The 8,836-nt window shown below is 33.0% G+C and overlaps 2 protein-coding genes across 3 annotated transcripts; one reads left to right on the forward strand and one right to left on the reverse strand.

Moving 5' to 3' along the window:
• Positions 1-1,849: 1,849 nt before the first annotated feature.
• Positions 1,850-4,697, forward strand: LOC105776485 (ethylene-responsive transcription factor RAP2-12). Of its 2 annotated transcripts, none has more exons than XM_012599153.2 (3): positions 1,850-2,282; positions 3,395-4,328; positions 4,461-4,697. In XM_012599153.2, exons 1-2 carry the CDS (start codon positions 1,997-1,999, stop codon positions 4,279-4,281), a joined length of 1,173 nt encoding a protein of 390 aa, XP_012454607.1. In that variant the 5' UTR covers positions 1,850-1,996; the 3' UTR covers positions 4,282-4,328; positions 4,461-4,697. The 2 variants fall into 2 exon arrangements, with proteins under 2 accessions (XP_012454607.1, XP_012454606.1); XM_012599152.2 differs by having other exon boundaries at positions 3,395-4,324.
• Positions 4,698-7,848: 3,151 nt separating this feature from the next.
• LOC105776940 (histone H3.2) lies at positions 7,849-8,519 on the reverse strand. The gene has a single exon (XM_012599918.2). It carries the CDS (start codon positions 8,433-8,435, stop codon positions 8,025-8,027), a length of 411 nt encoding a protein of 136 aa, XP_012455372.1. The 5' UTR covers positions 8,436-8,519; the 3' UTR covers positions 7,849-8,024.
• Positions 8,520-8,836: the final 317 nt, after the last annotated feature.

Below are 8,836 nucleotides of genomic sequence, written 5' to 3' on the forward strand. Positions count from 1 at the left end.
CTAACGTGTTATTTACGAAATCCACGTGTATGCCATGTCAATAAAATTAACTTTTCCATTCATTTTGAGGTATTTTGACAAAAAAATATAAGTTCAAAATTAAAGAGACGGAAATTAAATAAAAAACTAAAATTTATAAGTTGAACGGCAGAGGTGAATTTAGGTGAACTGGCAAGGGCCCCACCCCTCTTAAATTAGAAAATTATTATTTAGGCCCTTTAAAAAAATTTAAATTTTAAATTAATAAAGGTAAAATTACACTTTGGCCCCTCTAAAATTATAAAAAATTTGATTTAATCTTTTAAAAATTATAAAGATATAGACTATAAAAAATCAAAATTGTATTCGCCCCTAAAAAATTGTTCTAGCTTTGCCCCTGTTGGATGGTCAAAAAAGTCATTATATCAATTCAATTTTTGGTGTCGTGCTTGTGTGAAATGCGTAGTAAATAGAATATATGTAATCAAAATCTATAATGAAATTATGCAATATATATATATGTTAAAGAATTAGTATTTAAAATACGTGACAATTTTAAATTTTGTTAGGTTTCATACCCTTAATTAGATGGTATTATTGCATTTTTAGGCCCTCTTGAGGTGAACAGCTGTATTTAGTCTCTTTTAAGTTTTAACTAAATGAAAATTTACAGCTTTTGGTCCTTCCAAGAAATTAATAATTCAATTTAAGTCAGTTTAACACAAAATTTTTAATTTTATCCCTAATTTTTAAATTTTATATTACTCCCCTCTACGAAATGTTTTTTCATAAATCAAATACCTATTTATTTATAGTGTTGTTTGAACTAGACCGGACCGCTCGAATGGACTGGTAACTGATATGAACTGGTTGAACTAAAGCTAAAAGACAATTTAACTGGGATTTTTAGTTTTCCTATTGCTATGATCTATTTTGTTAAATATTATTTGTTTTAGATATATTTGAACTTCTCAAGAACCTTCTGATATGTTTTTTAGTTTTATTGATATGTTTAGATTTAGATTTATACCTCTCTTTTTTTCTCATAGTAGGAATTTGTATAGTTTTGAAATTTGAGATTTAGTTGCCTTTCGGAGAAGAAGAGGGAAAATTATCGGAAAGAAAGAAGAGTTAGATTGTATTTTACTCTCTTAACTCAAATTAGTTCTTTTCTTAAAAGTTTTATCCATTTAATCTTTGTACGTCAGCATAAGATACGTATGGTACGTCACATGTTACTGTCTAGTTATTCTATCAACCACACAATTTTGGATAAAAAATTTAATAGAAAAAATATTGGTTGTTTAATAGAAAAAAAAGAGAGAACGTTATTTGCGATTGCAAACAACTTCACGTGTCATACACAAGCAAAAAGAATGGTCTCATCAACGAATTAAAAGAGTGAAGCTTTTAATCTTATCATTACAAAATATATTTGCCTTTTTTTTCTATTAAAATTTATCATTACAATTAGGTCCATGATTAAGATTGATTAGATCTTCACAAACACTATTTTTAAAAGCAATATTATAAAATAATAATTTATGTTGAATATTTTGAAATTGAAAAATAAATGGTAGGGATATCATTAATATCTAGAATATACATAGTTACAATCAACATCAATCGCATATACATGTTGGTATTTCATATTTTATGTGTCAATAATATAATTTTAAATATAATAATTCTAAAATTATTAATTTTCACTCAATTTAAATAATTCAGTACAAATAATATTTTGTTAAAAAAACAATAAATTTAAAAAGAAAAATAAAAAATGGGTAATTTCATTAGTGGAGCAAGGGTGAAAAAGTAAAATGAGGGTTCCATTATTTCCTCCTCAAGAAATATAAATACACATTATTAGCCCCCTAAAAACCAACCCATTTATTTCACTACCCAACAACCCAAAAGATAAAGGAATCGTTTACTTGTTCGTAGCAATTTATCGTCATTTCAAGCTCATTTCCCTGAAAATTTTTGTGCTGAACTCCTTTTTTCTGTTTGTACTACCATGTGTGGAGGTGCTATTATCTCCGATTTCATACCGCCGTCGCGGTCGCGACGATTGACGGCCGATTTCTTGTGGCCCGATCTGAAAAAATCCGGGTTGAAGAAGGGGTCGGGTAAGAGATACTCGAAGCCCGTGATCGACTTGGGCGATGATTTCGAGACTGACTTTCAGGAGTTCAAAGATGAAGAATCTGATATAGATGATTATGATGTTGATGATGTTTTGGCTGATGTGAAGCCCTTTGCTTTTAACGCTAGAACGAAACCTGCTTCTGCTGTATCTCATGGTAAATAATGATTTCCTCTCTTGATTTTTCAACTTTTGTTATTTTGTGTTACTTTTTTTTTTCTTGGTAGAAATTAACCTTTTCCTTCATTGTTAATCTTCCATTTTTTTTGTTCCTCTGAAAATTTTGAAGGTTTAATTGGGTTAGATCATTGATTAGTTGTAGAATTTTCCTTGCTTATTTGGTTATTTGATAAAATAGAACTAGGCTTCTTGAATGCTTTGGCTAGTATTTTCAGTTGAAATTTTGTTAAAGCTTTTTATTTTTTATAGATGTTCTTTATTTTCCAGCTTTTTCTAGATGTTTCTCTGGTTATATATATATAAGCTTTTCCTTTTAATTCTCTTTTTTTTCCTTGCCATATTTCTTTGCTTTATCTACTTTAGAAAGTCAAATATTTTCCTTTTGCCCTTTAGGATTTTTGGTTTTAAGCCGAAAATTACATGAAAAAGGTACCAGTAGAAGTTTTATCATGAAGCTTTAGCAATTTAAAGCTTCTTCAACTTGAGTAAATGAAGATCTGTAATAATAATGAGATTTTCTATAAGCACATATCACCTGATTTTGTAATTCTGGGTTTTGTTCTTTGAATATTGTTAAAATGAACTTTGAAATCTTTTTTTCTGTTTATTAAAAATATATTTATATTAAAATTGAACTTTTCTGTTGTTTACCTATAAATCTGTTAAAATAAACTTTTATTCAATATTAATTAGTAAAATTTCTGTTTAAATTAACTTTTGATTGTTTCATTATGACCGATCTGTATGGTTTCTTGTATTTGTACTACTTTCCTTTTGTCAAATGTTGTTTGAGATCTTGATATGAAGGAGATGTTTTCTATCTTCTAAAGGAGAGATCAAAGTTCTTTTATTTTTTTAATTGGTATGGACTAAATATAATTTGAGAATCGATGCCCGGATTAATAATTTCTGGGATGTAGTCACTAAAAAGGCCTTTCTCATGATTTTCTTGCAGTTAAAGGTCCTAAATTATATTTCCTTGTGACAGTTATGTTGTGATTTGTAGTTTTTCATGGATGAGTAATGTTTATTTATGGTTCATGTATCCGTACGATATTAAAATTTTCTTTTTTTTCTCTATCATTGAAGGTTCGAACTCTGAAAAATCCATGCAGTTCGATGGCCAAGCTGAGAAATGTGGGAAAAGAAAGAGGAAGAACCAGTATCGTGGAATCCGGCAGCGCCCATGGGGTAAATGGGCTGCTGAGATCCGTGACCCAAGGAAAGGGGTTAGGGTCTGGTTAGGAACTTTCAATACTGCTGAAGAAGCTGCGAGAGCTTATGATGCTGAGGCACGGAGAATTCGTGGTAAGAAAGCTAAGGTGAACTTCCCTAACGAGACTCCGCGTACCTCTCCAAAGCATGCAGTCAAGACAAATTCTCAGAAACCACTTTCCAAGTCAAATTTGAGCCCTGTTCAGCCAAATCTCAACCAGAATTACAATTACTTGAACCAGCCTGAGCAGGAATACTTTGATACCATGGGTTTCGTAGAAGAGAAGCCATCGGTCAATCAGTTTGCATACGTGGACCCTGTTCCTATGTCTATAGATGCTGGATTTAATCAATCAGATAATGCCCCCTTGTACTTCAATTCAGACCAGGGAAGTAACTCCATCAATTGTTCCGACTATGGCTGGGGAGAACAGGGTGCCAAAACTCCTGAAATATCATCCATTCTTGAAGCTTCTGTAGAGGGTGATGAGTTTCTTGAGGATGCTAACCCTAGCAAGAAGCTGAAACCAAGTTCCGACAATGTTATGCCTGCCGAAGACAACTCCGCGAAGACCTTGTCGGACGAGCTGTTGGCTTTGGACAACCAGATGAAATACTTCCAAATGCCGCCATTTATTGAAGGAAACTGGGACGCCACTATTGATGCTTTCCTCAATGGAGATGCAACACAGGATGGTGGAAACCCGATGGATCTTTGGAACTTTGATGATTTCCCTACCATGGAGGAGGGTGTTTTCTGAGCGAACTTTCCATAATAACTAGTGTTTGTAAATAAAGCAACATGTTAGTGAGTCTTTCACAACCCCTCTGGCAGCTGCTTTATTATTCCAGTTTGTGTTATAAAAAATGATTGTCTTTATTGAACAAAATGTTGATTTATTTATACCTTTGTTTTTTTTTTTCTTTTTACTTCTCTCAGGAATTTGGTCAAAATCTGTTGTGAAGTTGAAGTAAAAACCAAGCTATATGCATGCTTAAGCCTTGCCTGCACTGCTTTCAGAGGTTTTTAGTATGTACCCCTTTTTTATGTGTTTTTTTGTAGACTTTGGACTAAATTTTAAATTTGAGTGACTGTATAAGTAATTGTGTCTGAATTTGTTTATGTTTGAATACTGAAAAACATATGAATGTTTTAAACTCTGCTATTTGTTTCTCCCATGCTCTCTTTTAGTACTTTAACACGAGTCTGCAACCTTCTTTTGGTCTACTTATTATCTTAGGTTAATGTTCAAATAGATAGTACCTTAGTAGGTTCAAATGGATTACACTGTTTATCATTATTTTTGAGTGTGGGTGCATCATTAAGATTTTCTGTATCAGCTTTAGAAAGAGTTCAGAGATGTCCTTTAATGCCTGAACAAGTGAGATCTATGGTCTGTAAGAAAATAGAGGACGCATGGTTGTACTTTGGTCTATCATGGTATCACTTGGACTCATATAGAAAGTTAAGTTCAACAAAATATGTTATTTTTAACGATAATAAGTAATATAATATAAAACTTAATGAAATTAGTAAAGAAAAGACGATCATAATTAAATTATAGTGTTGTTAATCAAATTAACATTTGGTTCCCAACAGAGGCCGGTATTGTGTTTATGGAAATTGGTGCATTATATTGGCAATGTGCAGCAGCAGAGGCACGTGAAGTCATATGCGTGGCAGAGCAATGTGCAGCTGCATGGGACAGGACATAGATAAGGAAAATAGGAAAATTTTACAGTCTTTTTTCTGATCTGCCCTGCTTTCCATTTAGGGTTGCAGAGCAGAGGGTGGAGCATGGCGAAGTTATTATCGACAAAGGAACGTGTCGATAAGGTCACCCATGTATGATGAGATTTTGTTTGGTAGCTGAGGGTCTGAATGTCAAGGGATATATGATTTGTGGGGGAGGTCAAGTTAGGTGCAGTAGGCCCCATTTCCCACCATCAAAGGGTTGTTAAAGGGGCAGCTGAGCCATTGGCAACCCGCAACCCACGGGAATAGAGAATCAAAAATGGTGAAATGAAAGGAGGGTATCTTTAAAGGGGATCTCGTGATTGTGCGTAAGGAGCAGAACATCGCTTGCAAAATCAAACCACCACCACCACCAGCGTCGAGGGCCCTTTCATTGACAATAATCACATATAATTGTGATCCCATTAGTTCTTAATATCATTTAGATCACTTTTCCCCGTCTTCTACAGCCCTACTTTTCGGCAAGCCATAACCACTTTGATTTCAAGGGATGGCTTCACCCATCAAACCTTACCATATCCAACAAAGAGTCCCGGAACGATACATTGGGTGATAAAGAGATTAATATCTTTTAAGTAAGCTATTTATTAAAATTTTTAAACAAATAAAAACAGTAATTTAATCTCTATTATTAGATTGATGTTTTTAATTTTTATATTATTAAATAAATCAAATAAAGTTAAATTGTAATGGTGTTAACATTTATTGTTTGAAAATTATATAATTTTTTTCTTTTCCAGTTTAATTTTGAGTAAGATATTTCATTTACAAAGTCAAGCTTTCAAAAATTAAGTCTATAAAACGGTATTTTGTTAAATAATAAATATTAACTTTCTTAAATTTTAATTTAATCCGTATTATATTTAATGAGATTAATTTGACTTAATCCTACAATAAAGGAATTCTCCAGGTACATTAGGGGGAAAAAGAGATATGATATAAAAACTAATGTGCTATTTTAAGGGAGCGACGGCCACTCATGCAAGTTTGCAGGGAATATAGAAATTGTTTTGGAATTCTTCAATTATTAATTGAATTAAATTGTCATTAATGAAATTATTTGAAATATAAAATATTTAACCGTTTGAATCAAAAATTTTCAAATACATTATCAATTTAAATATTTCGATTATTTCGATCAATTAACTAAAATTTATATATTTATCTTTTGATTAAAATATGTTTAAAATCTAAAAATACATTGTTAATGTTCTTTTTTTAATAGTTCAAAAATATATGATATATATTATGTATTATTTATTTCGATTAATATAAAAATAATAGTTCAAAAATACCTTGCTAATCTAAATTTTTATATATAATATATATTACTCAATTCGGTTAATTACTCAATTTTGAACTGAATTAATCAATAACTAAAATTTTAAAAAATTATTAATCGACCTCCGATTGAATTAAATGTGAGTTCTGACCAAATAACCGAATTAGATTAATTCAAGATAATTATGAAGGTAAGATTGGGCTTTCAAAGTGATGATGATAAGTATGTACTAAACCGGTTAAATAATCACTTGAAAAGGGTCTATATGTAGGCAGCTGATTAGCTCCTTATATAATTGTTTTTTTGTGGAAAATAACATAAGAATATTGTATTAAACTAAAATGAACAAAAACACCTCAAGATCTGTTTTGCTCAAGAGTGTTGATTAGCTCTTTAGGCACATTTTCGACCATCTGCGTACTCTCCTTCTCAACAGAAGACATTTTGATTATGAGATCAGCAACTTGATTACACTCTCTGGACACATGCCTTATCACCTAATGATTTATGCTTTGTAGTATTTGTTGAATCTGTCGAAGCAAAACCAAATTCGAGGACCCAGGGTAACCTTCTTGGATAGTTTTGACCACCTCTAAATAATCTATTTGAATCAAAACCTTATCATGCTCCCTTTTTTATAACAAAATTAAATCATCCCATATGCTCCATAACTCTCCAAACTGGTCTCGCACCACCACCAGCAAAGGCTAACCCTGTACTCACACTTCTTACTTCAGTATGTAGATAAACAAAATTACCTAACACTCACAATGAATGATCTTGAATACCTTATATAATTGTTTTCGAACGTCTTGTGAGTTCTTGGCTTAACAATTCGGATTATTGTTGGATTGCAATTATTCATACTTGTAAATAGTAAATTAGATTTTAGCCAATAAATAATTTAATTGATTTGTTGAAGGACAGCCAGAAAATTATGAAAAGGATGAAAGACATTAAAACTCCCACAACAACGCAAGTTAATCCCCCATAATTATCTCCTTATTTATCTCCAATGGAAGTTAGGATGGCATAAATAACATCACACAAATCTTGGTTATACCAAAACCTTGTGGTTATGATCATGGTGGAATTTGTATGCTTATCCCTGTTCGATTCAAATTTGTATATACTCCACATAATTATCTTAATATTTTCTTGTCTTCGACAATTTACAATAAAATCATTAGTCACTACCAAAACATTGTGGTTAAGATCATGGTGGAATTTGAGGCAATGTTTACAATAATTGGAATATAAAGCAACTCTCATAAAGTGAACCTTAAAATATGAAGAAACTGTTGCCATTCCATTAACCAAATTTCATGAAAACATCATGAAACTATACAGCATCCATTAAAATTCGATCGATTTAAATCCAACACTTGCAGAGAAAGATAATACAACCAAACGAACACAAGCATATATCTCTAATTCTAGGCACTAGTCAACTAAAACAAACTAACCTAAGCTCTCTCGCCTCTGATCCTCCTGGCAAGCTGGATATCTTTAGGCATGATGGTAACCCTCTTAGCATGAATAGCACATAGATTAGTATCTTCAAACAGTCCGACGAGATAAGCCTCGGCAGCTTCTTGAAGAGCGGCGACAGCGCTGCTTTGGAACCTTAAATCGGTCTTGAAATCTTGAGCGATTTCTCTCACAAGCCTCTGGAATGGAAGCTTTCTGATCAAGAGCTCGGTGCTCTTCTGGTACTTCCTGATTTCCCTGAGAGCCACAGTTCCTGGCCTGAAACGGTGAGGCTTCTTCACTCCTCCTGTCGCCGGAGCTGACTTCCGAGCAGCCTTCGTGGCTAGTTGCTTACGTGGGGCCTTGCCGCCGGTTGATTTCCTCGCAGTTTGCTTAGTACGAGCCATTTGTTAAACAATTTGATGAGAGAATAAGGGTGTTTGGATTGCAAGAAAGATGAAGGAATTTTGAAAGAAAATGCTTTCGATGGGAGCAATTGAAGGGGCTATATAAAAAGGGGGGTTTGGGGGAAGGCGGGAATCAGTAATTAGGGAATATTTTAAATGGAGTAATATGAACCGTAGATTTGATGGGTTACCGACGGCTGTTAAGTTGTGGAGCGATGAAAATTGGCCGATAGGATTGCTTTTAAGCGGCATGGTTTTAAAGTTTTGGCGCATTTTTAACTTCTCGTTGACGATTGCGCAAGAGGATCTAAGCCGTCCACTGAGGAGATATTAACGGATATGATCTATTAGTCAGTAAGCATTGCATAACAATCCGTGGTATGTCCGGACAACCAATGGAT

Source organism: Gossypium raimondii, chromosome 10 (genome assembly GCF_025698545.1).
Source record: "Gossypium raimondii isolate GPD5lz chromosome 10, ASM2569854v1, whole genome shotgun sequence".
Taxonomy (NCBI): Eukaryota; Viridiplantae; Streptophyta; class Magnoliopsida; order Malvales; family Malvaceae; genus Gossypium; species Gossypium raimondii.